Source organism: Festucalex cinctus, chromosome 18 (genome assembly GCF_051991245.1).
Source record: "Festucalex cinctus isolate MCC-2025b chromosome 18, RoL_Fcin_1.0, whole genome shotgun sequence".
In the NCBI taxonomy this organism is placed as follows: domain Eukaryota; kingdom Metazoa; phylum Chordata; class Actinopteri; order Syngnathiformes; family Syngnathidae; genus Festucalex; species Festucalex cinctus.
In genome coordinates this window covers 12,987,200-13,013,891 of record NC_135428.1, presented here as the reverse complement: position 1 = coordinate 13,013,891, position 26,692 = coordinate 12,987,200, and the positions used below count along the sequence as shown (strand labels likewise).

Sequence of the window (26,692 nt, the reverse complement as noted above, 5' to 3'; positions counted from 1 at the left end):
TAACAATAACAACAAATATTATGCTAACAATAACACAGTTTCCTTCATAACAATCTTGAAAGGCTCCAGACAGATTTTTTATTTTTTTGTCATTTATTTGATCTAAAATGACTCTTGACAGGAAAGGCATCGTTGCGCACTTACTATCAATTTGTCAAGATCTCGCAGTTAGTTCCACTTTATTTTCGTCGTGGAGGAAGAACATAACATGACTGGCTTTGTGAGTGGCAACATAAGATGGCCGCCGGTGGCTTCCTCCCAATGGCGAGTAAGTGGAATCCATTCATATACAAGTCCCTTGCTTGGAGAATAGAAAGACAGTCAACGCAGCTGCTCTCAACAGGATCGGACCCTTTGGCTCCCCCGCCCTGCATGCAGCGCACTGCCACAGTGGGGCGGATCGCTCCACTGCGGACTCTAACAATGACCTCAAGTGTGTTTTTGCAAAACGTAGCTGGGCTTAGATGGCTTCTCTTGCTACGTCACTACTTTTTTTTTTTGCTTTGGTGTGTGTGTATATATATATATATATATATACATATATATAGATATTTTAAATGAAAATAAAATACAAATTAGATGATGCTGCAGTGTCACCAGTTTTATTGATTAAAGTATATATTGGGAACAGATCATAATGAGGACAATAAAAATTCACACCAAGTCACAAATAAAAGAAAAAAAGCTGGTTTTAATTCTTCCACACGCACAAAAAGCTCCAAATCAAAAAGAAAATTGCATTGAAATGGAAATCAGTAGAAATGATCTCTGAGTTTTAACACTGACAAAAAAAATGTTATCGACTAGTCGGGTCTGAAAGGTGAAGAAACTAACAGCCATTAACAACAACAACAACAAAACAAATACATTTTTCATTATCAGTAAATGTTTAAGACCAATAGTCATCTCCTGTTTTGACTCTTTCAGTTCAGCAGGCCTGTTTTGGGGCTGGGGGCGGGGCCAACCTGCATTAAAGTGCAGATGATTGGTCGAGGGATGTTTGGGGAGGCGGAGTTTCAAAGATCGGAAAATACACACTGAAGGTGTGCTAGCTTATTATTACGTTGTCATTCTCGTCACAAAAGTGGCTCAGTAATACATTAAGGAAAAAAAAATAAAAAAAACGCCAACACTGGGAGCAACGACAATGTCACTGCTAATGCTAACACCTTTTCTGGATTCTTGAGGGGGGGGGAAATAAAATGGGAAAAAGTGTTAAAGTACAGTAAAGAGTTAAGGAGATGGGCTAATAATTTGGCGACAACATAAACATGTTTTTGTTTCTTTTGCAAGAAAATTAATCAATGCAATTATGTATAACATTATAGACCTGTTAAATGATTGTACATCATATTTTGGGGTAGAGTTATAAAAACAAAACTAACTATAGATTATCTTTCATTTAAATTGCTAAAAAAACGGGCAATGTTAGTTACCAAAGATGGCAATTTTTTCTTCTTTGTTTTGGTCCAAAGCCAATCCATTTTTAAAGTGGAATTCCTTTTTTTTGTGTGTAAACAGCGAGAAAAATTAACCAATTGATGTATGACATTTGTAGTAGCCTATGTCAGTTTCATATTTCAAGATAAGCGAAGTGTTTGCTGGTCAATTCCATTTTTGCAAGACAATTTTCAACATTTCAGATTAGCACAATAGTGGTGGCTAAATTTATATGGATTAAAAAAAAAAAAAAAAAAAAAAAAAAAAAAAAAAAAAGATTATTTCCATCTAAATCATTAAATATTTGTCAATACCACTACGCAAAGCCAATCAACTGTTAATGGGTGAATTCCATTCTCTTTGGTGTAACATTTGGCTTGCAAAAAAATACTAAAAAAGGTGCAACTTACATATGAAATTTTTAGTAGCACACGCAAGTTTCACGGGAGAAGCTACTCTAATCGGCACATGGTCCTTGCTTTGTAAGTGGCAATTGCATTTTAGTGAAACCCTGCAAGAAAAGAAACGTGCAATTTACATACAACAGATTAAAAATGGCAAAATCATAAACTGTAAAATCTACTGATTATCTTTTTATTGGATTTTTTTTTTTTTTTAAAGGCGGGGTCTTCAGTTTTCAGTCAGGAAAATGCACTATATAAATACAGGTTGTATACCCATGAACTCCTTCTCAATCTACACCTCTGGGCTTCTGTTAATGCGTGGTGGTGATTTTTTCCTAAACCCCCACACCCCCCCAGCCTGTATTTTGCAATATTGTGTTTGTTTTGTCAACAGTGGGACAAGCTTAGTGAAAAAGAAAAAAAAAAAAATCTGTGTGTGTTGTCAAGTTGCCTCGAGAGTTACGTCATGCAGCCGACAAATTCAACCGGCCCCATTTGCAGACAGTGAGTGACACGCCCCCCCCACCACGCCCCACTCTGTGATTGGCTGGAGGGGTAAACAACTGTCTGTCCAAAAAAACGTCCCGCTGTTGATAAAACAAACACAAAATGGCAAAATACAGGCTTTTTAGGAAAAAAAAATCACCACCACACATTAATAGAAGCCCAGAGGTGTATATTGAGAAGGAGTTCATGCGTATACAACCTGTATTTATATAGTGCATTTTCCCGAGTGAAAACGGAAGAACTTGGCAACGCTAAAAAAACAGAATCTAGTTTATTACTTATTGAGTCAAACGTCATCCTCGCTACTAACCAAACCCAGGCCAGATTTTTGGGTTACATCAAGTTTATTTTTATTTTTTTATTCCTAGCTGTGTATTTATAAGAACATAAGCGAAATTTACTTACTAATGATGAGCTTTTTCATGTCATTTGACAAATTCTGCAAACTTATTTATCCGTCACAAAAAAATAAAATAAAATAAAATAAAAGCCAGTCATACAGGCTCACATTTTTTGTTAATCGTGTTAATCGTCTAATCAAACTAGTTACCGAGTTAAGCTAAGCTACTGATAAGAAAATAAAGCAAGTTCAACCTTATGATATTTTAGACTTTGATGTATGAAACCTAAATTGTAGTGAGAATTCAATCCTGGGGGGGAAAAAAAAAACAAAAAAAAAACTCACAAGCTAGTGATTAACTTTTAAACTTTTACTGGATGACATATTTTGCCTTGCGTGTGAATCAGCAAAACAACGTAAGCACACAGTGAATAAAACCTCTTTGCCCGATTTCAGGGAATTTGCCAGTTTCACAACAGAGCTAAAAAGAAATCAAACTTTTTTTCCTTTCCAAATTCTTGTACGATATTTGAGAGCTAACCAGCGACGACGACCACAGTAAGTGAAAAGGCAAAAAGTCCCAAACATTCAAAATTGAACGTAAAGTTAGCATTATCTGGTTAGGGGGGGGAGACAACAACACATATTTGAGGAACTACGCTGCTAATATTCTGTATTGTAACGTTATAAGCGGGGGGGAAAAAAAGTTAGGTAAATTTTTTCCTTCGCTATCAAGTAGTCAACAAACTATCAATGCTACATATCCACTGTCAATATCAGATGGTCTTACGTCAAAATCCTCCGAGCGGTGGGAGGGAAGCGACGGTTGCTCGCAGTGTGAGCGCTTCGACAAAAAAGAAAAATGGAAATAAAAACAACAAAGAATCCTTGTTGAGATGGATCAACAATTTCACGCTAACGGCGGCGAACGCAGCGCGGTGCGGCCTTGGATTGCACAACAAAAGGCATCATCACTTTAGGCATTCAAATAGAAAGACAAAAAAAACAAACCTTTTTGGCACTGATGAAAACAATTGAGGGGAAAACAATGAAAAAAAAGAAGGGAGAAAAGTCAAAAGAACAGAAATAAAAATAAAAATAGGAAAAATTGAAAAAAATAGAGAAATTAATAAAAGAAATTACTAGAAAAAATACAAAAATAATGGGGGGAAAAAAAAACACCAACTAAAATACAGTAATCAAAAAAAGTAAAATTAACACCCCAGAAAATTCTGAGGTTAAAAAACAACAAACAGGAAACAGTGAAAAATTTAGGAAATAAAAGAAAAAAAAATCCCACCCCCCCAAAAAACCCAAATTGTGAAAAAATTAGACAAAAACATGATAAGCAATCGAAAAAAATTGCAAAAAGCTTGTTGTAGTAATTCTTCCACGAGTACATTCATCATCCTTCCACTAGGGGGGCGGGGTGGGGGTGGGGGTTTGTAACAAACACAGTAGGTGCATGTGAAGCAGCAACAACTACCAGGGCGGGGCCCAGCGGGGGGGCGGGGCTGTGCTCTCAGCTGGCATCAAAAAGGAAAAATGGAAAGGGACGACGGAAAAATGGCTGAGCGACAAAATCCCCTTTGTGCCTCACTCCAAGCTGATCCGCAGCAGTCCACTAATTAACTCGTGACAGTTTTACAAACGCTAAAACTCCCCAACCGTCCCCTCCCCCGCCCATCCTTGCTACGCCAGATTGCTCTCGGTCCTCAGCGCTCCGATCACGCTCTGGATGTTTTCCTCAGGAACCTGCACAAAGACGGCATACTTGTTTTGTAAGCACGAACCCGATCCCCCAAAAGACGCGCTCGGATAGGCAAGCTCACCAGGGCGTGGTCAAACTTAAAGGTGCTAATATAGTACGCTGGAATGTCAGCTGTCGCCAGGGGTTCCGATATTTGAGCCACGATGCCGCATTCGTCTGATAAAATACATGAATTTAAACCAAAACAAACAAAAAAAACAAAAAAAACACACACATAGCAACATACCACTAATTTGGAAGCGCTAGCTCAGTAAAGCTAACAAACTCACCAAATCCTAAAGGTTGCCCGCCGATTCGGACCATTTTCCAAAGTTCGCCAGAAGCGCTGGTGAACAATACGTTGTTTGGGAACCTGTGGGAAAAAGTTGCAGCAATTTAGCCAGCTTTCAGCCAATGTGCACTAACTAGCCGTTGCTTTGCCGCTAACCTCTGTGTCGTCTGTTCATCCATGACCAGCGAAATGTAACCTTCGATGAGCGAGAAGGAGAAGAATCGAATGTGGCTGGCATCCTCGCCGCATGCGCCCGATTCTTTCGACCTGAAATAAGCCAAGCTTTAAACCTAAGGAATCCCAAAGCTAATCAACCCTAACCACGAATGCTTTTGAAGCAGGCTTCGCCAATTCCGGTCCTTGAGGTCCGCAGTCTTGCAGGTTTTAGATGTTTCCGCCTACCAACTAGGGGTGGGAATCTCTGACATGAGGCCGATTCGATATGTATCTCGATACACAAGTTGCGATTCGATTGAAAAACGATCATCTTTCAGAACAGAACGGTTCGATTAAGTTTGGGAACGATACAATTTTCGATTCGATACTATTAATTTCAATATTCAAAACTTATAGTGACATTTGTTGCTTGTAAACAATCTTAAAACACCACAATTTTTTTACAGTATCTACAAATGTGTAAAAAAAAAAGAACAACAACAATGTCTTCTATATTTTTATATATTGAATCAATTATTTAAATGGACCGGAACAAAGGGCTGGGCGATATGACTGAAAAATGTATCAGTTTAAATATTTATTAGTTGTTATTGACAGTTATAATTATTTTTTGTTTTTTAATTCAAAATCAGGATCAGGAAAACAAAAGGCTGATAATTCAATTTGAAATATAAAAATGTAACCTTTAAAAAGACACCAACACAATTAAACAGAATATGTCCACATTGTGAAGTATTTCAGAAACATAAATTTAAGACATGAAATAAACCTACCGTCCAGCCAAAAGAAATATGAAGCCACCTTATGGAACAATAAATCTATCAAACACATTTTAACAACTTAATATATCCAAAAATATTTCCAAAAGTGCATTTCCCTTTTTATTAACAATTTTTGTTTTTAACAATTTTTGTTTTTCTTTGCCATCACATTCATTTTTGGTTAATGTATGACATCTTTTTTGTTTTTTTAATCTGAGACACGATGATGACCACGGAATCACTACTGTTTCTGTTTTGTTTTTTGGGCTGTCGTTCATTTTGAGTTTGATGACGTAATTGCGGGCACGTCTCAGTTCCCTGCGGCTCATGCTAGTTGTAGACATTGACAGGGAGCCACAAACTGAGAAATGAGATACTTGCAGTGTGCTTTTAGCTTAGCTGGTGTGTTGGCTGTGGGACATACCTGTGTCGTTTGAATCCATGCATTGGATCGTCACGGGAGTTATTCTTTTTGGCTCGCGCGCAGTACCAACGCCGGCCCGGGACATACAAGTGCACCGAGAGGACTCGATAGCCATGGGAAATACCGAGATGTACGGCACTGGCTTCTGCTAACTGTCTCCACTGTTGCATGTTGTCACTCGTAGTGCGCACGCGCGCCGTGTCGTGAGCACGGCGTTGACGGTAGGCTCCCCCCCAAGGTGCGTAACGTCTTTGCATTATGTTTACAACATCCGGGGAATGAAGCGTCTCTGAGCGCTACTTTGCTAGCTCTCTGTAAATAAACACGGAAGTAGCTTGAATAGTGCTGCTACTGAAATGTAAACAAAACAAGTAGAGCACGGTGCAGAACTCTTGCTATTGTTATGAAAACCATAAAGCCTCACTCGCAACCGATTCACAGCAACGCGATATCCGGTCCACAGCTTCACAAGCAATGTATCTAAGGATTCCCGGCGGATTTTGTATCGGTTGACAAGTCTGCTACCGATACGGCCGTTTAGCTCCCCTTGACGAACGATGGTTCGGTCGAATTGTTTTTTTGTCCCACCCCTACTACCAACACACCTAATACTAAAGATCATGATTGTTATCAGGCATGCTGATGAGATGATTATATGAATCAGGTGTGCTAGTGGGTGGAAACATCTCAAACCTGTAGGACTCCATACCTCAAGGACCGGAATCGGGGAAACCTTAGCACTAGTAGTTAAACCAGTGGTGGGCAAACCTGGTCCTCGGGGGCCGGAGTTCTGCAGGTTTTGGATGTTACCGTGCTCCAACGTAGCTCATTCCAACCAACAGGATCATTATCAGGCTTATTCAGATCTTGTTGATGAGCTTCAGGTATGTTGGCGAAGGGAAACATCCAAAACCTGTAGGTTTCTGGGCCCTTGAGGACAAAGTTCTTCCACCCCTGCCTTAAACCCTTACCCATCCCCAAAACCGAAACCCAACCTCTGACACCTCAACTGTAACTCGAAACCCTGAAACTAACTGTAATCCAACCATACACCCTAAACCAGGGATGGGCAAAGTCGGTCCTCGAGGGCCGGAATCCTGCAGGTTTTGGATGTTTCCCTGCTCCAAAGCACCCGATTCCAATCAACAGGATCATTATCCGGCTTATGCAGAGCCTGTGAGGTGAGCTTCAGGTGTGTTGGAGAAGGGAAACATCCAAAACCTGCAAGTCTCCAGCCCCAAGGACCTAAACCCAAACCCCTAATACAAAGTCCCAAGTCCAAACCTTAAACATCTTACCCTCCAGAGTAGAACATGACATCCATGAGCAGGGTGGCTACCGAGTGAAGCGTGTCTGGATCCAGGCTGGTCACGCAGAACATGTTACTCGGGCTGGACAGCGGGTGGATGATTGGACGCGGCACTGGAGGGGGAAGGGGCGGGGTTTGATGTCAACAGCGTTAGTAGCCGCAACTGAAAACCACAAATGCGACGAATCCTCTTGACATACCGAGTTTGGGTTTGACGAAGCCATTGGTCACCCCCAGGTGGTGGGCGGCAACTGTCTCGCCGTTGACCACCCGCAGTAGCGTGAACTCCGAGGACAGTGTGTGCATGACCATGGGTAGGTCTCGTTCTCGGACCTGAAGGCGATAACGGTCCGGTCAGTCCCGGGTTGGCACGCTCACGACACGATTAGAGAGGGGACCAAGTCTGGGGGACAGACTGTGCAGTGGCTCATTTGCATGAAACAGAAACGGTCTGACTTCAGAGAGTATATATATCACAAGACCCGTTTGGGTATTTTACAATCCAGTAATTGGGACCATCTGTCCAGAGTCCGGACAGGAAACCGACAAACGTACGATACCTGGAATTCCAGCGAGCGAGCTCCTGAGCTGCTTTTACGTAACAGATTGTCAACACTGACACCATTTTCTTTTTCCTGCAGCAGAGCCGCTCAACAGATTTTGTTGTTTTTACACCCCCCGACAGTGAGGCAATCCAAAGACCCCCCGTGGCTTTGCTAAGAGAGGATTTCTTCATAAAGCCAAGTTGAGGGTTACGGGCACACCATCATCGCATGCATCTGTAACCCAACGAAGAGCGGTTCTGAGTTGTGTCAGGAAAACATGACCTTGACGACTGACTTTTCACTCAACTGCAATCTCCGCAATTTCTGTGATTTAAGGCCCCTCAACCAGAAACGCAAGCGTTCTAAGATAGTCCCTTCAATATGTTTCAGTCATGGATCAGTTTCAAGCCGGTTGGCCGAAAAAGTGGTAAAAGTTTATATGGGGTGCGTCAGTACCCTGAAATGTGCCGGACTTTCGGACCATGAAGCCTAAAAGGAAGGCAAGACCACAAATTGGAAGCATTGAGACCAAGGCTTTGCTAAGAGAGGATTTCTTCCTATACCAAACTGAAATGGTCACAGAACCACAAAAGTGGCACTGATACGCAAACAGTATGAAGAGCTCGCTAAAGTGGTTTCAAGATCGGACTCAAAACCAAGACCTCAAGACATATTTCCTGTAATTTATGACCCTGGTGGCCCTGGCTAGATTTGCACCCTGGGCGAAACATTCCTTGACGATTTTCCCCACTGTACTTGTGCTTTTAGTCACATTATGATATATTGTCTTTTATATATATTATACTTAGTTACACTATTTTTAGTATTGATTAATCTAATGATTATTCAATCAATTAATTCGATTCATTTTAATTTTTCAGTAAAGTGTATATAAAAAAGCGTTTTTTTTTTCACCCTCCTAATTACTTTATTTTGATTTGGATTATTTGGTTTATTAACCAGTGATTGGTGTTTATTTCACACATTTCATTTGTATAGTGATTAAAAAAAAGGGGGGAGGGGATTGATGTTTGCAAATGTCTTATTTTGATTCAACACAGAAGATAATCGGTCTTCTTTTATGAAGGACTACAGAAATTAGTCAACAATTACTCTTGATATGCTGAATTCAGAGGATTTGCACCTTTTGAATTAAAAAATGGTTCCAAATGATTACTCAATTATTAAAATAGTTGTCAATTCATTTGCGAATCAATTACTTGTCAATCAATCGATTAATTTTGACAGCTTTACTATTTTTAACTTTAAACTCATTTGCTCCCAAAAACGTATAAAAACGTTCTATTTTAAACGTTTTAAGTCCCAAAGACTTATTTATGCGTTTTTTTTATGCTAGAGCATACGGAAGGCTTTGGTGCAGTCTCAACTGCAAAGAATAGTTACAGCAGGCGGCAACAGAGTATAAGAGATCAACCAGGGCCATGTCGAAAAAAAGCTCATTTACTCACATGAAACATGAAGCTATATTCTAATGCTTATTGCTGCAAAATTGAAAAAGATTGAAATTACCTTTTTTTCACTGACGGGAAAAAAAAAAAAAAAAAAAAAAAAAAAAAAAGAGACTAATCTTTCTTTTGGTAGGTTCCATGTTTTCTGTAGGCCTTGCAAAATCAGTCCAAATACAGTAAAAGAGCTGGGAGTGAAGAGGGTTGCTTCTGTGAAAATGGCTGCCAGTTAATGAGTTAAGAACCAACCTTGAATTTTGGAAAAGTCCTGGTTCATAACCATTTATTCTCCTAAATTCTCCCGGAAAGTTGTCAAAGTTTGAAAATTGCCGCAGGGATTCTGCAAGCTCCCGCACGTGGCCACTCACCAGGATGAAGTCAGTCTGATACGTGGACAGCATGAAAACGGAGATGTTGTGGTCGGCCAAGGGCGCAATGACAGATTTGGCGATCTTGGTGACACCGATGGGCTGCGAGTTGGAAGCGTTTCCGCCGCCCGACACCACGTTGAGCGCCAGCCACGTGGCCTCGGCGACGCTGATGTGCTCCGACTCGGGCAGCTCTGCAGGGGGTGGGGGAGACAGTCAATGAAGACTGTGTAGCACACCTAGCGGTTTACGCTAACTGGGGCTTTCCCTACTGATTGAATATAACTATGAACCTCTAAAGGACATTGGGGAAAAAAAAAAAAAAAATGACATTGGGGAAAAAAAATGCGAAAAAGCCGTAAGGTTACATAAAATTGACTTTTTTTTTTTTTTTTTAAGAGAAATAGTTTTGTTTTTTTTTTTTAACACACCAAAAATAAAAATACTGGAAAAAAAGACGGCAAAATTATTATTATTTTTTTATATGGACTTAGTATATTGTAGATTTTCACTAAAAAAAGGACTATTCATGCACCCCCTATTTATTGCTAATTGATAATTATTTTGTGGACCCCCAATGTGAGAACCACTGGTCTAAACGACAATAGATCATGCTTATCAAGCTTTTCTCTCGCTCTTAAAAAAAAAGAAAAAAAAAAAAGAAAAAAAAAAAAAAAAGAAACACCCCCATCTCCGGTCTCCAGGGTAACGGAGGAGATTTGGTCAGGTGCGCGACCACGCGGACTCACTCACTGACGAGCGAGTGGAGCGCCACCATTAGCGACAAAGTGTGCTCAAACACTTTGCCGCTCGCCCAAACAGCCGCCGTAACCCCACTGACCGCTACACAGCACGGGCGGTGATGATGTCACTGTTGCCGCGGCGACACCCCAAGGCTCACCTTTGAAGCCCTCCTCGTCCACGATGATGGTGTAGTCCTCCGGCGTCTCCGTCAGGCTGAAGAACTTGCACCTGCGTGGCGGGAGATGACGACGGGTCAAACACAGACTTACAACCTAATATTAGCAATGTTAGCATTTGTTCCCCATCCTTGATAAGCGCACTAGTTGAAAGCATGTCTCACTAGTAATATTTTCCCACTACTAGTGTGTTTGGAAACCCGTTTGAGTAGTTATTCAATATCCTTGATAACAAGACTGAGGTTCATGTACTCTTTGTCCTCTCTACTAAGACAATTCAGTACGCTAATGGAATGACGCAATACTGCATGACATTTCTGCACACTAGTAGGAAAACTTCATGCTACTACTGTGCTACTACTACTACGGTAAAACTGCACACTAGTTGAAATCTGAAAGCTACTTGTACTATGGATGTAAAACTAACAATTGTCAGTGGTCGTACCCATAGCATGCAGTTTTGTCTCACTAATGTAGCTGCTATACTAGTATGCCAGTATTGTTCGAGTTCAGTATTTTTTTTTTTTTAAATTAATACAATTACACTCACAAGAATTTGTGAGTGCGTTAAGGCACCAAAAATCTGATTTATTGTGGACTCACTTGGCCAACAACGTGGTTTGTTTGTTTATTTATTTCCGCAGTGTGTTCAAATACAGACAAAAACTATTGATAAGCAATCATTTCACTGTGAAAAATGGACTCCCTCTGAAGCTTAAAGCTTATAAAATGGGGTCCAACAACCCACGACCAACACAATTTACATTGCAACCCCAATTAGGTTGATATCCATGCAATTTACAACTTGTAATGAAAGATATGCCCATCATGTTTACAAAAAAAGAATAATTTCCAATATAATCTTGAGATTTATTATTATTATTATTTTTTTATTATTTTTTTAATAATTAGTAAATTAAAATTGTATTAATAATGAAATAAGTTTAAATATATTGAGTAAAAGGGGTAGGACTAGATAAGTTTTTAACTTCTTCCTACTCCCTTTTGAACATGTAAGTTATGATTGATTGAATGATTATTTTATTGGGATTTTCTTCTCTTTTGATTGTTGTTGTTTTCTGTTTTATTTCTGCTGTTCATCTGTTTATATGTTCAAAAAAAATAATAAAAGGAAAAGGAAAGAGACAGATATGAAAAACTATGTTCATGTTACAGGTGTATCAAGTATGAAGTATAACCCCCATAACCTCTGTTCCATGCACAAGAGAATTTCAAATGCAGAAAGAAACTAAACAGAAATCAGGCCACAAAATCATCAGATGCATATCTCCTGTGTAAGTTATGTTTCAGTTTTCTTTGAAATAAGGGAAAAGAAGAAGAAAGTTTTATATCATTGTCCAGGTCATTCCACATTTGTGGACCTTTATAACATACACTAAAACGAGTAAAGGTTAGTTTTCTAACAGCAAACTACTACTACTACGACAACTAGTACTACACAATTTTTAATTTCAAACATTTGGCTGTTTTCTCTTAAAAAATTATCATATAATTACACATCGAAAAAGTACTATTTTTGTTGTAATAGTTACATGGGGAAAAAAAACACGACTCATATATATATATATATATATATATATATATATATATACACATATATATATATATATATATATATATATATATATATATATATATATATATATATATATATATATATATATACACATATATATATATATATATACACATATATATATATATATATACACATATATATATATATATATACACATATATATATATATATATATATATATATATATATATATATATATATATATATATATATATATATATATATATATATATATATATATACACATACATACATATAAAAGTTATACTTTCTCAGGATAAAAAAAAAAAAAAGACAAGTAATTTGGGAATAAAATAAATAACTGACTTCGCGCTTGCAATTTAAAAGTTTTTTTGCATTTTTTTTCCATGCAGTCTTTTTTTTTTTTTTTAAGGAAAATTTTTTATTTTTTTTAAATATGAAAACCTTGTACTTTTGTAGGATAAAAAAAAAAAAAAAAGACAATTTGAAAAAAAATAAATAATCTTACTTAGCTCTTGCAATTTAAACTTTTTTTTGCATTTTGTTCACGGAGTCTCATATTTTTTGTAAATGTTTTTTTCCTTAAAAGTTTAACTTTTTCAGGATTTAAAAAAAAAAGACAACTAATTAAAAACAAAATCTGACTGTAAAATGATTACTTTTTAAGTAAAACATTAAAAAAAAAAATTCTTCCCTTGTTGTAGTCTGTGGAACTGATTGCTAAATGGCTGCTTCAAACCAAAATGGCGGACTTCCTGTTCATTTCACACACTTTTTTTTTCGTGCAAACGTTTTGATTCCTATTCCCATGAATTCTTAACATAAGATGTTTTGAACAAATTGGGGAGCCATCAGTTGTTGTTTGACTATTGCGGGTGTGTCTTCATCCAAGGTCACGCAAGCAATAAAAAGCATCATGTGGGCCCACGCGGCAGGCCAGCGACGACACAAGTGTGTCCAAACATGACATCCGCAGAAATATCTAAAAGGCCGGCTTATGTCGAAATGAGCGTTGATGCCATCTCAAATTGTTATTGCCCTTCCGATGATGTCGTTCGGTTCCCGCTAATGAGCCAATTGAACCTCGGCGTTAGTGGAATTCCCGGGGCATGTAAGGAACTTCACAAGGACCCTTTGACGGAGCCTTGTTGTTGTTGTTGCCGCTGCTGAACTCTGAGTGACCGGGGGAACATTAATTACATCAAATATTTGTGGAGGGAGGGTGGTCAGAAGGCCTTGGGGGGGGGGGGGGGGGGGGGGGGGGGGCATTTTAAGATCAAGCCCACACAGGAAGGATGACTATTGCTTTTAATAAAGTTAACTACTTTGCATTTTGCTGCTTCACTGCATTTTAAATAAAAACCTGATTGCTAAACAAAGACAATAAAATGCTAACAGCTAATGCTAACAATTGGGTAGTTAAAATGTCACACACGTCTGCTAGAGAATTATAATCAAATACACATTTTTTTTCTCCACCAAGTTGAATCATTATTAGAACAGAATTGTATATTAAATGGATACAATCTTAAGCAATCTTACAAGAATTAAGTCCTTGAAAAATTACATTTTCAAGAAAAATGTTATTAACAGAAAGAATGGATTATTTTTTGTGAGGAAAAAAAAGCTGCAATCTTCCAAGAATGAGGTGTTTTTATTTTAAAAAATTTATATGAGAATTCAAAAATTTTAATATTAAGAGATTATTATTAAGACAACAAGGTTAGCTCTTAACATGAGACGTGTAAGGCAAGCTTAAACGTAAAAATAAACTCTCCTTACAGTACAATTTTCCAAGCTACTTTTAACTTACTTCTACCAAATCAATGACAAATACCAATGGGTATGAGAAAAATCAATAAATAAATCCATAAATAAATAAATAAAAAAAGAGTGCTGGTTTTCTGTAAATGTTCAAATCTTAACTTTTGTTTTGTACTTGTAGTTTTTTAACTTAAGTACAGGGGCTGACTTGTACTTAAGTACAGAATGTGAGTACTTTTACGTCTGCTTTCAACTTGCCTGTACGGTTAATGAAGGTTGCGTGAAGGTAACACTTCTGACATGGGAATAAGAGATCATTTCTGCTTCCCAGTTGTTCCGATGGGGAAAATCAAAACGTGTCACGAATGAATCATTTGAGACAAAAGATGTGTTTGGAGAAAAGCTTTGGCGAGCTCACATGGTGAGTTTAGAGGAACTTAACCTGCTTAAGGCTCACAATTAATCACAGCCTGGCGACAAAAACAAGTGCTAAGGCCTCCTCTCGCACGACGAGCATCTCCTCGCCGAGCCCCAACGCCGTCCGTGAACGCCACGCATTAGCAATAATGCCACTTTCGACGCTTTAATAACGGAGTTTTGACGAGAACGCGTCCAGTAGAAGACACTCATATATGTCGAAGCACACGCCGGTATGGTGCCGATTCAGCTACGGGTGGCACAGATCTAGCAAAGGCCCCGGAAAGGCGCAGCTAGAACGAGCAAACGTACAGGCACAAAAACACATTTAAACGGCATTATGATGCGTTCAGTGAAACTCGGGAAACTAGGAGCACACATTGAAAAATGACGGATATTTGAAGCTCGTTGCCGTTAAAGTCCAACACCGACGAGCCGGTTTTGCGGCGTGAAGGAGAAGAATGAGCATACCTGGTTTTAGAGGCCAGGAAGGCGAGTTTGATTAATCCGTGAGTGCAAATCTGGATGCCTTCCTTCTCTATACTGGCCACTTTCAAGCTGTGCTCTAGAATGTGAAGCTCCATCTTTTACGTCTTCTCATTGGAAAGGGGGGCGGCTACGAAAAACAAACTACAAAAAAAACAACTCTAGAAAGCTACGTACAAGCAAACAACAGGGGCATTAATAAATGCATAGTCTAAAGTCGTCTTAAATAGAGAAAGAGGAGAAGAAGAGGGGGGGGAGAGAGGGACAGAAAGAGAAGCAGAGAGGGAGGAAGAAGGCAAGAGGTAAAAAAAAAAAAAAAAAAAAAAAAAGGAAAAAACGGACCTGCTTCAAGGTGAAGACGGAAACGCTCGCACTTCCGGTCGGAGGATTTACAAAATAAAATGAAACGTCGTCATACGTTAGTTAAAAAAAAAAGAAAAAAGTCTCCCACTCAATATTTTCTTTGTAATAACTGTTGAATATATTTCCGAACTATTTGTTTTAATTACATATGTTTTGAATCGTTTTGTAAATAAAATAAATAATCTCAATATATTTCTTAATTGAACATATTAAAAAAAACCATATAAATTACTAGCAAATCTAAATGTTTAAAAATATAAATAATCTTAAATGAAGGTGTATTATTGTATTCATTTTTATTAAAATATTTTAATTAAAATATATTATGCACTTACCAGATTTAAATAAATAAAATAGTCTTAAATACATTTCGCAAATATATATTCGATTTTTTTTTTTAAGAAATTAAATAAAGCTAAACCCAATTCATATAATTTTTCAAATTCTAAATTATTTAAAAATATATTTCAATAAAATGTATTTACGTCATTTTGTTTAAGAATTAATTAAAAAAAAAAATAGTTGCATATTCAGTTCTAATGATCAAATCAAATCATTTTTTATTTGATTTAGTTCATATTATATATTTTAATGTAGCTATATTTTGCTGTCAAAGTATATTTAACTTTAATTGAATAATAATAGAAATTAAATACATGTTCATTTCATATATATTTTAATTAAAAAAATCAGTAAATCAAATTTACTATTTTCTATTTTTTTTAAAATAATGCTCTAAAAATGTTTTCGCAGGAAAATACATTTATAGTTTTTATTTATCAAATATAAATCATACTCAATGCAACTCTGACAGTCACTTTTATAAAGTAATATGTTCATAAATCAATTTTGTATAAATATGTTATTAATAATAATAATAATAATAAAAAGTATTAATTCTTAAAACCCACCCCTTACCATGCGGATGGTCTCCTAGATATCATAATATGATTATGTTGAGAATAAAAACAGATTCCTTTATTTTGAAGCCAGACCAACCAAAACGGAAGCTGCTTCCTTCCAACTTCCGGCAGCTTGTCGCAGGTCCTGAATGGCAGAGTGGCAGAGGCAGCAGCTCTCTGCCTCCTTGCTTGCTTGCTTGCCTGCCTGGTGCTCGTGTTTGCTCTCCGACTGGAATAGTCAGCAGCTGCTCTCAACTCAACCAAACAAACAACCTGCATTCAAAGAGACAGGGGCGGGGCTTCAGCCAAGTAAGGGGGCGGATGAGAAATGTTGTTCTTGCGTATTTTGTCATTTATTTATTTTTTTTCATCCGCCCGGGGTCACTGGTGTGCAGCAGAAAATTGAATCGGTCCAGCGGAAAAAAGTGCCCTTTTTTTTTTTTACTATATTGTGGTCCAAGCAGGCCTCTGGTGTGCAGCACGATTGCCTTTCACAAACCGAGTGAACCCAACAACGTGAACAGGCAGCACGTCCCCACAGGACCGATTGTTGCTCAAGTTTTGTTTTGTCACAACCAGTTGAAAAATCAAATCCGATTCAAGTTTGCCCCGGGCAGACCCATAAATGGCAAAAAACTGCACTTTTACATATGGTCGATTGTTGGCCAATTCTACACTTGTTTGTGCTTACATGCACTTGGTTGCAATATGGATCTCCACCACAAGAGGATGCCAAATATAACAGAAAAATACTGTTTAGTCCTTGGTGCAAACGGAACAGATCCACTTTATTTATTTATTTATTTTTTTGAGTGTGACCAAAATATAATGTGACATAATGCTTTGACATCATAACTCATACAAACATTCAACAAACCAACAAAATTCACACCAAAGTCACACACGGCAGCCAAACGGGTACAAAATGGAGTCCAGAAAAAGCGTTGCCATCACTGGAGCATTCAGTTTGAACATTTTTTTTTTTCTTTTTCCTTTGTTTTTGTGTAAATACAGAAAACAGTATCAAACATTAGGTCATCTCATGACAAAAACAGGAACACATGCATTTTTTTTGGTGGTTTTTCTTTTTCGGAATATTGAGCTTGCATACGAAGGCAGACGGCTTACAAAAATCACATCGTCGTGTTGAGTCGGTAAATATCGGTCAGGCTCACCAGAGATCGGATTATTGGCATCAATATATAGTAGAGGGAAACATAAATCGTAATAATAATAATAATAATAATAATAATAATAATAATAATAAACACCTTGTGAACTATAAGGAGGCTGCATGAAGGTTGAATAACGTAAAAAATAAAAACACGGAAGTTAAAACCAGGTTCCATTCCAGCTGAATGGCATCAAACTAAATGATTTCAAACAGAAACAACAAAATGCATAATTAATTCTAATACATTAAAATAAAAAATAAAAAAAATGCAATACTTAAATTAAATAAAAATCTAATACATATGATTAATTAAAACAAAAGATAAGCGGTTCAAGATAACAGATGGATGGGTGGATAGTTACAATAAAATATAATTAGAACTGAAAAACTAACATGTAACTGGGGAAAATTAATACAATAAAAATATAATGAAATTAAAATACATTTAAAATAATTTAAATATTAAAATATAATTAGAAAATACTAAGGGAAAAAATAATTAGTTGAAAAAAATAATGTGCTACATTAATATAATCATGACAAATTAATGAAATAAAACAATAAAATAAATAATTCTAATTAAATAATATAACAAATAAAATCTAATAAAAATAAGAACAAATTTTAAAAAATCCTACGTGGAATAAAAATAAAAAATACAATAAAATATATTCAACATCTATTCAGATAAAGAAAAAAAATACACAAGTAAAATAAGATGAAAGTAATAAAATATAATATAATTAAATAAATAATAATCAATTCAATAAAATAGGAATTTTTTTTTTTTTTTAAATAAAACAACATTTAAAATAAAATACAATTGAGTCCAAATAAAATACACAAAGCAGAAAAACATGCCAGGCGCTTGGCTGGCAGTCTTGCACGTCTTTGCATTGCACTTTGTTGGCGGTTGGCGCACGGTGCACATTTATAAGGGCAGCGTCTGCGTTAAAAGGTCACACTGCAGACAAGACTCATAAATAAGCCACACCCCAAAAAATGGCACGCACATCCCTGCTTCTACTCGCCTCAAAACGGGAGTCCCGATTACACGCGGGCCTGTTTTAACTTAACTGTTGCTGGCGCGTCTCGTGTGGAAAAAACAATGAAATACGGGGCCCTGAAATCGCGACAACAATGAAACACTGAGATGTACATTCTCACACCACTTGGTGTGGGTTATACATTCTGCTAAATTGCATCTTGCAGCAGAGCCATAACAGAAGACGTGCCATTTACCTGCCACAACAAACCAGGAGAGGGTCAAATGCGGAAAAATGTGTGAGAGCCGACGGGTGAGGCCTCGCGTCGGATTCTCCCTTGCAATGTGAAAAATGGCCAACTTCGCCCTTCAATTCATTCTTACTTGGAGGAAGGTGGAAAAATGTATGAAAGGTACAAGTCTCACGTTTATTACGATGTCCAAATACTGCACGGAAAATTTCTAGGTTGACTTCATCCCACGTTTCATATCATTTATTCGGAACAGGGACATTGAAAGTAGTGGAAAAATGCTCTTGTTTCAAAGTTGTGTGAAAGAGGCTACAGGTGCCATCTTGCCTCAATTACTACCTTCAAAGACAGAATATTGACAGTTTGCCTGACACTGAAAAAAAGACGGCTTTGACAGGCACGGTTAAAGGTAATATTACGGCAATGATACTACCCCCCTCAAGAAGGAAAACTGCCGCTATGCCTTCATTCACCCACGTCATGCTAGATATGGAAGAGTGACGGCAAAAAGACAAATTAAATGTTGGCTTTGAAAGCATTCGAAAAGGGACCGTTGTGGCTCTGATGCTCCGTCTGAAGGCGGAAAACTGCCGGGTCAACTTCGCCTCCCCTCACATTCACTACTGTTTAAAAAATAAAAAATTGGAAATGCCAAATGAATTGAAATGCTTCCTTTGCAGTGGAGGACGACATTAAAAGAAAAGAAAAAAAAAAGGAGAAAACGTCCATGACGGGAATTCGGAATTGTTATTCTTCTGCTCTTCTCTGCGGCTGTAAACAAGACATGCTTTCTTTGTTAGCATGTTAGCTTTTTGTTAACGCGTAAACATAAAAGCGGCGGCCACATGCGGAAACTGGTCTGACAAGATTTGTCAAACTTGGGCAGCTGCACTTCCAAGCATGTCCGTGTCTGGTTGTTCAAAACACAAGTGTCGCTGATCTGGGATTACCACCAAAGCCGGAAAGTTGCTAGGTTGACTTTGTCCCCCGCATTCTGCATCGTCATTGATATTGAACAGCCACAAGGGAGAAAGGTTGTAACTTCAGACATTTTACACCATCTCTTACAAATATTACGGCTTTGATATTACCATCAGAGGCGGAAAATTGCTAGGTCAACTTTGTCCCTGCCCCGATTCCGCATCGTGGTCATTTATACAGAAAAACAGGAACAACAACTTGCAGGAACATTTTTTTTTTTGAACACCTCTCAATCTCTCAAAAAGCCTCTCTTACAGGCTTTGTTACTACCTCCAAAGCCGGCTTGATGTTGGTACCGTGTCTGAAGAATAGTGGCATGACAATATCGCCATGAAATGAGTTTTCAGTGTTAACATGTCACACCCCATTTTTGGCATCGTGGAACTACCTGACACACAGATTGTGTATACTACCTCAGAAAACGGAAAATCGACCAGTCGACTATTCCGCATTTATGCAGAAGAGAGTGAAATATTTTGACTTTGCAAACTTGCTGGACAAACAATTGCTTTCAACACAACAGGGTACAAGTAGCAAACTCCACTTGGTAATTTGCACAATTCCCTTCCAAACATTCCTGAATTGATACTCCATCTGAAGCCGGAAAATTACCGGGTCGACTTTGCCCCTCAATTCTGTGACGTCGTTCTGTATCAACAACTCTGCTACGGCTCGCGTACGACCTCAGACTGCAAAAGCCCTCATTCCGTGTCGGTGGCGTTTATACAGACATTGGACAGGCAGTGCGAAAAGGGCTCTCAAACCCCTTGAGTCACTTTTTGTACATGCAAACAAAAGGTTTTCCGCGTCCGGATACTTTGACTTGAGCCCTATTGTGAGAGGAAATGTACCCGGTACTCGATGCGACGAGGGTGAGCAGGAAGGAAAAGGAAGGATGGATGCGGTCGTCGGGTGCGGTCTGACGAGTCCGATGGCAAGATGAGGACATTCAGTCGTTTAGCGAGCCGGGTAATTCGTTGGTCAGTGTGTGCCAGCGCTCGATTTTCTTGTCCTTGTTCTTGAGGCAGTCGAACCAGTGCTTGAGTCGCTCGCCATTGGCGTTGATGCCGAGAGAGACGCCGCCTGGAATCAGGGACCAAGGTGAATAATCGGGATCTTTGCATCCAAGTGGGACTAATGTCCGTTTTTTTTTTTTTTTCCAAAACTTACCGATGAAATCGTTGGACTTCCCAATGTCGTAGTCCCACACGGTCACCTCCAGGGTCTTCTTGGTGAGATCTGCGTACTTGATGTCGTAACAGAACTCCTACGCAAAAGCGTTACTGGTTAGTAGGGCTGGCTATTGTTTCTAATTTCCTCAATCGATTCAATTTCGATTCACAAGAGTTCCCTTCAATTCAAATTTTATTCTATTCCATTCACTTTAGTTCAATTAATGAATAATAACAATTCATTCGTTTATATTTACATTTATTTCAATATAATTATATCTATATATATCAATTTAATTTACATTTAAATAATTCATTCATAATTAATCAATTCAATTAATTATGGAACATCAATTCTCCTAAAATCAAGGACATGATAAAAAACTCCACAAACATTAAATTCCAAATAAAATTTTGCAGAGGCAGTAACTGGTTAAATGATTTAGTTTATTGATGAAAGTGACACATCTTATTAGGGATGGGCGAGTACCGATACCAGGTATCGGTATCGGGCCAATACCAGCCTTTTTTCAAGTACTCGAGTACTCGTGACGCAGCCGAGTACAAGCGACCGATGGCAGAGGGGGAAGACGTTAAGTGAGTCCTCCTTGCCTGCAACTGGCGCTAGCTTGCAGCAGTTTTTCACCAAAACTTCACCGGTTTAGAAATACTTCAAAATTGTGAATCTTAAACTAAAAGAGCATTTTTGTGTTTTATTTTGAGTGTTAAGAATATTGAAGGGTGACTGTGCTGTTTTTTTTTTGTCAAAATTAAAGGAAATATATTTGTTTAGAAATATCTTTTAGTGATTTTTTTATTTGTCAAAATGTACTACTGGTATCGGCAGTTGGTATCGCTATCGGTGAGTACTGAGGGTATTGGTATCAGTCTGAAAAAAAGTGGTATCGAACATCCCTACATATAATCACTTACGTGTTACACAAAGATTGACATCAGCAAGGATGAGCTGAAAATATTGTCATAATTCTAGTTCAATAAGTGTAAATATAAAAACTAGATAAAAAAAAAAGATTCCTAAAAGATTCTGAATGGCCTTAAAGTGCAATAAGTCAGGTCATTCATAAATGTACAAAAATACTTTTAAATTCATGTGAACAGTAAATTTCAAGAAAACAATAAGGAAAAAAAATCAGACTTTCAAATTTATTTTCTTCTGAATTTTTGTGAAAAAGAGATATTAAAATAATCGATTCAAAGGAAAATAGATTTGATATCGATTGTTTGATTTTTTTAAACCCAAACCTACTGGTTTGTCGATACATACCAAACCTGAAAACTTCTCATCAGATCAACAGGATCAGTTGAAGTACTCCATAATAAACTTAATGATTCGATTCCAGTTACAGTAAGAGTCCCGGGTATCACCCCACCTTTTGGGATAGGTCGGTGAGGGCAACCAATCAGGACACAACCCCAGAACCGAACCGTGGTACTCAAATGGTGCAATTTTCACCACCTTAAAAGGGGTTAATGTTGTATTCCAAGGTAAACTATCACCTGTATCCTTTTCAGGGCCAAAAAAAGAACCTGGTAGGTTCAAAAGACAAGAATCAGGTGTACTACACCAGTGAAGAACATTATACCATTTGAGGTACACAAATGTAATGTTGCGTAGGTCAGGGGCGTCTTTGAGCTTTCCCAGGGCCAAGAAAAAAGTAGCTGGTATATTTACGAGTTGTAAAAGTCAAGCTTGCTACATTGCTTTAATATCAAAGCAGAGCGAGATGTTTGTGTCGGAAGCAAAAGGCCAAGAGGTGATGGTGGAATACGAGTGGGGAAAAATGTCAAAGCAAATGTCAAGCCGCTGGCCTTTGAGTGGCTTTGGCCTAGGGGGAGGGGTGGGTGGGACGGTTGGCTCCTACCTGCTCCACCTGCCCACTGCACCAATGTTGTTTTCAGATTGATACAAATCTGTTCCATAATAATATTAAAACATAATCAGTGATATATTATGAGTAATGTTGAGAGTAACTGAAGTGGTGTGAAAAGTAAATCAAAGTTTGAATGGAGGGAGGAGTGAATTACAAAGGAGGCCTTTATTTCTACAAACATTTTTTGGACCAATGTTAAAGACATTTTTATGGCATGCCAAATGTATGTTGAATTGAACTGGCGTTACAAATAAAGTGAAAAAATGTAAACACCCTCTCCGTATAATATTCATCACTAGCTGTATATTACAATGTTTGTTTAGTGAAACTAAGCTAAACTGGGGGCATTTATTAGGAAGGAAGCCTTTATTTTTACAAAAGCATTTTCTGAATCAACATTATATATTAGCAGTACTGTCATTTAATTAAACTGAATGGAAGAAGGTGTCTTCGGGTGGAGGCCTTTATTTGTATAAATTAATAATGTTAAACAATATTAGTGGCATATTGCTAATTATGTCAAGTAACTGGGATGAAAGCAAAATTAAAACGCAGATGGTGGGAGGCATCTATTAGAGGGGAGGATTTTGTTAATAGAAACCTTTTTTTTTTTAAATAATATTAAACAAAATTAGTGGGATATGACAAATTAAGTCCATCGGAATTGGTGTTTAAAGCAAAAATAAAACAGCAGGGGAGGCCTTAAATTGTCCAAATACATTTAACCCTAAGCACATGACACATGACTGTGCCATCATGACTGTTGACAACTTCACATTGTTTGGTAGGTGCTGATGTTTTGGTTAGCAACATCATCCCAAAGGGTAGGAAAAAGGTTGATACCTCGTTAAACTCCGGATTGAGTGTCTTCTTCTTAACGGCCGTCTTGTGCTTGGACTTTTTGTTCTCATCGGGCTTCAGGTACCTGCGGAGAGCACAAGAACAGGACGTCAATACCGGGTTGTCCCCCCAGGGGGAGCTGTGGCGGCGCCCTTCATACCCGACACTGCCTTCAACGTCACATGAACAGACTTGGACTCTGGTGTTCTTTTATATTATTGCACATTATTGATCGATTGAATGACAATAAAGACACATTCATCTGGATACATAATATTACTACCTCATTTATAAGGAAAAAAGTTACAATAAAGTCATACATTTACAAGAAAGCCTAAATTTACAAGAACTTAATTTTAGAAGGAAAACGATCAAAGACAATGTCGAGAGAAAAAAAAAAAACGAGAAAGTTTGCAAACAACAACAACAAAAAAAAAATTATGAGAAAAATATTGTTTAAAAAAAATACGAGGAATAAAGTCAATTTTATGAGAAAATAATTTCCTAGCAATAAAGGTGTCATAGTAAAAGCAAAAAAGTAAAGTTGTAAAGTTGTAACCTTACAAACCAATAAAATCTCCATTTTGTGAAAAACAAGTCACAATCATACAGGAATAAATATGTAATTTTACAAATAAAAACACATTTAAAAGAAAAAACAAAACCTCATTGTACAAGCATAAAATATAAACTGTTGAAATTTTACAATGCATCCATAATATTACAACAAAGAAAATCTGAACTTTGAGAGTGAAAAAATGATACAGTCCTGATTTTACAAGTCATAAAATTAAAACAATAAGCTGAGAAAGTTGGCCCATTTACAAGAATAAGAATTTGTCCTGTTTGATGATAAAACTCCGCTGATATTCCGCAGCTACATTAACTCATCTGCTCCCAAAAACGTATAAATGCATTCTATTTTAAATGTTTTAAGTGTCCCAAAGACGTATTTATACGTTTTGTTGTTGTTTTTTTATGCTAGAGCATAAAGGAAGCAGAGGTTGAAGCAATGGTAGTTATTACAAAAAACGGCCAGAAGGTGGAAGCAGAGTATAAGAGATCAACCAGGGCCATGTTGCAACAAGCTCTTTTTGCCAGTGTTTTCAACAGGATTGTGAATAATGATGAAACTTAGCGATATTCTAATGCTAATTGCTGCAAAACGAAAACAGATAGAAATATACTTTTTTTTCCTGATGAAAGAAGAGACTCTAATCTTTCTTTTGATAGGTTCCATGCTTTTATAACAATAGAACACAATATTGTGTGGTCTGCAAAATCAGTCCAAATCCATTAAAACAGCCGGGAGCAAAGGGGGTTGCTTCAGTCAAAATGGCTGCCAGTCAATGAGTTAAAAGCATTCGTGCGTTCAAGTGAGTATATTTGAATTTTTCGACTTGTGCAACGCTGACGCAACAGTCAACTGCACTTGCTGCCATTGTCATTGAAGTGCCATTCTACGGCTTTTTTTTTTTTTTTGCCCCTTTTACGGACACACACCAAATTCCATTTCAATATCCCAAGGTGACACGGCGGCGTGATGTTGATGAGGACGACGCGGCGGCGGCGGACGTAATTGCTTTGGCGTCCACACCAAACGAGCGACCCCGAGGGCCAACGAGCCGGCCGAGCCGCTCGCTTGCTCCAATCAAACGCTCGTACCGCTATTTCATCATCCCGACCCGAGCAAAGGCGGATAACTCAAATAATCTCTTCCACGGGAAAGCGGCCTATGTCGTGAAATCAAATGGAAATGTTTTCAGATGTGAGTTGCACGTCTTTTGACGCATCGTCTCGTGGCAAGGTACCCTGCTCAAGTTAGCGCCACGGGAAGTGTGGAGCTCGTGGGCACGACTAAAATGACAACTTCTGAGAATTGTTTCTATGAACAAAAATATACACAATCAGAGTGATTTTTGTCTTGTTTTGTTCAACAGTTGTTTTTTACAGGAGGATTGTATTGGAGGATCAAAGAAAGCTATAAGAAAATCGAAATATACTTTCTGTTTGATTACTTTACATTCTTTCCAAGATTTTACTCAAATCTCAAAGTGGAAAAATGTAATCACTCACGAGGAATTATGCAAAATTGTATCATTGACTAATTTAAAACATTTAATCACTTGACAGCCATATATATATATATATATATATATATATATATATATATATATATATATATATATATCATAATTAAATTTTTTAATCGCAATTAATTGCATGACTTCAATAGTTAACTCATGATTAACAGCAAATTTTACATCTGTACTAAATGTACAATAAAATGTACAATCATTTTTTTTCTAAGATTCATAGTCTTATTAACGTAAAATTGGAAAACATGTTAAACTAATAGAAATATGGCTTTATCTTTCATTCATTGATAAAATAATTTCATAATAATGCATAAGATGGAGTTACAATGACAGATAAGATCTAATTTACTGTAAAAAATGATTGAGATATTGGTTATTTTTCTGCCACTAGATGGCATAATTGCATTTGCAAAATGTTGGTCACAGCTCTGTGCATTTTTCTTTTTTTTCGTATTAGTCAAGTCAAGTCAAGTCAAGTCATCTTTATTTAAGAGCTCTCATCGTTAACATGAAGTAACTTGTAAAATTCTGCACATTTTTCAAATTGTAAAATTCAACTTGACCCCAGTCTTCACAACTATATGCATTATTTTTACATTTTTAACATTATTACTGATAAATTTTTATATCTGCTGCATTGCGAGTGGAATTCCCCCAGTCCAGGCTTTCCAAGTAAGGGGCGCTCATTAATCACGCATAAAAAAAAATTAGTGCCGTTAAAGGAATTTTAAACTGCCCAAAGCCAGCTGGGATAAGGTTTCAGCACCCCTGCGACAACTTGTGAGGATAAGCGGGTTAAGAAAATGGATGTATATATACATATTTAAATGAGTTAAACATCACCTTACGCATCCATTTTGCACTTTTTTCCCCACCAACTGTCGGCATGTCCTTCAAGTTCCCCAAATCTATTGGACAAAGACGGTTCCTGCTTTTGTTCCGTTGCTCTGTCGGAAATTAATTGCAGGGCTGGTTCAAAGGAAACGTTCAGGTGTGATAAAGAGAGAAAGAAGAAACAAAAAGAAGAGGAAGAACTCTCCTTGAAATTGTAGCTTTTGATGTCATCTCAGGTGAGTGGGAC

The 26,692-nt window shown here is 37.5% G+C and overlaps 2 protein-coding genes across 3 annotated transcripts in view; both read right to left on the bottom strand.

The window, feature by feature from the left end:
- Nucleotides 1-1,698: 1,698 nt before the first annotated feature.
- Nucleotides 1,699-15,261, bottom strand: castor2 (cytosolic arginine sensor for mTORC1 subunit 2). The gene is made up of 9 exons (XM_077505274.1): nt 14,938-15,261; nt 10,685-10,755; nt 9,784-9,977; nt 7,605-7,737; nt 7,394-7,517; nt 4,890-5,000; nt 4,732-4,814; nt 4,524-4,618; nt 1,699-4,446 (listed from the first exon to the last, which is right to left on the bottom strand). Exons 1-9 carry the CDS (start codon nt 15,048-15,050, stop codon nt 4,384-4,386), a joined length of 987 nt encoding a protein of 328 aa, XP_077361400.1. The 5' UTR covers nt 15,051-15,261; the 3' UTR covers nt 1,699-4,383.
- Nucleotides 15,262-16,980: 1,719 nt separating this feature from the next.
- doc2b (double C2-like domains, beta) overlaps nt 16,981-26,692 on the bottom strand; it is a 68,093-nt gene continuing 58,381 nt past the window's right edge. For both annotated transcript variants that reach the window (XM_077504021.1, XM_077504022.1), the window contains 3 exons: nt 23,516-23,597; nt 20,779-20,875; nt 16,981-20,691 (listed from right to left, as the gene is read on the bottom strand). In XM_077504021.1, coding sequence (XP_077360147.1) covers nt 20,558-20,691; nt 20,779-20,875; nt 23,516-23,597 — 313 coding nt within the window. In that variant the 3' untranslated portion in view covers nt 16,981-20,557. The remainder of the gene's footprint in view (nt 20,692-20,778; nt 20,876-23,515; nt 23,598-26,692) is intronic.